Below are 1173 nucleotides of genomic sequence, written 5' to 3'. Positions count from 1 at the left end.
CAACAATAAATTTCATTTTGCTCTCAAAAACATGTTTGGCACACTTGTACTTTCACATCAAACCAAGGGCCAGCACACAAGACTCTTCATCCCTGTCATGGAAAATCCATTCAATTATCCTCTATGGATATCCTCTATGGGAGTTGACCTGTTTTCAGAACATTGATTCAGAATATAAGCATTCTTTTCAGGAGTTAATAATACTGCAAGAGAAGAACTTTCCCTCTAGAGAAGAAAGAAGGGCCACCGAAGATGCAGAACCAGCGCGCGTGTTGTTCCAGGATGTGCAGAAGCCTTCTGAAGATGAGTGGGGGAAAACCGTGGAAGCCATGGAAGCCACCCTGAACCTGGAGAAGAACCTGAACCAAGCCATTTTGGATCTTCATGCCTTGGGTTCTGCACGCACAGACCCCCATCGCTGTGACTTCCTAGAGAACCACTTCCTGGATGAAGAGGTGAAGCTCATCAAGAAGATGGGTGACCACCTACCTAACCAACCTCCGCAGGCTGGCTTCCCCTCAGGCCGGGCTGGGCGAGTATCTCTTCGAACATCTCACCCTCAAGCACGACTAGAGAACCCCAGAGTCCAGCAGCCTCTGGAGGCCATCTGTGCATCGCGTGACATCAGGGTTTCCACCTGAGCCTCTCCCTCTAGCCATGGGCAACTTCCTAACTAACCACCCCGGAGCCTTTCCCAAGGACCAAATGAAATAAAGAGGAAGGAAGGAAGGAAGGAAGGAAGGAAGGAAGGAAGGAAGGAAGGAGGGAGGGAGGGAGGGAGGGAGGGAGGGAGGGAGGGAGGGAGGGAGGGAAGGAGGAGGAAGGAAGGAAGGAAGGAAGGAAGGAAGGAAGGAAGGAAGGAAGGAAGGAAGGAAGGAAGGAAGGAAGGAAGGAAGGAAGGAGCGAGCCACAGTTTTGAGTAACTCTGTGCTAGAGGCTGATGCTTGACAGGGTCTCTGCTAGAGAAGAAAGCAAAACTCCAGAACCACTTCCTTTGAACTTTTAATAATAATGTGAACAATTTAGTCCAGAAAACAAAATCAGCACAAACCAAGTTGAAGAAAAATAACTTCGTGCTTACATTTTGGCTCTGAATCTCAGAGTCATAAAAGAAAGCCATTTGCATTTATTGCCCCCCCCCCACCCCGCCCCACACACGGCAGACAGAACACT

The 1173-nt window shown here is 49.1% G+C and overlaps 1 protein-coding gene across 1 annotated transcript; it reads left to right on the top strand.

Moving 5' to 3' along the window:
* Nucleotides 1-280: 280 nt before the first annotated feature.
* LOC125360754 (ferritin light chain-like) lies at nt 281-694 on the top strand. The gene has a single exon (XM_048358845.1). It carries the CDS (start codon nt 330-332, stop codon nt 639-641), a length of 312 nt encoding a protein of 103 aa, XP_048214802.1. The 5' UTR covers nt 281-329; the 3' UTR covers nt 642-694.
* Nucleotides 695-1173: the final 479 nt, after the last annotated feature.

Source organism: Perognathus longimembris, chromosome 12 (genome assembly GCF_023159225.1).
Source record: "Perognathus longimembris pacificus isolate PPM17 chromosome 12, ASM2315922v1, whole genome shotgun sequence".
Lineage (NCBI taxonomy): Eukaryota > Metazoa > Chordata > Mammalia > Rodentia > Heteromyidae > Perognathus > Perognathus longimembris.
Note: the sequence above shows the minus strand (reverse complement) of the source record. Positions and strands in the feature narration are given on the sequence as shown.

Bases quoted from the DNA above. Each gene is read 5' to 3' on its own strand.
- LOC125360754 (XM_048358845.1), top strand. From the start codon at position 330: ATGGAAGCCACCCTGAACCTGGAGAAGAACCTGAACCAAGCCATTTTG.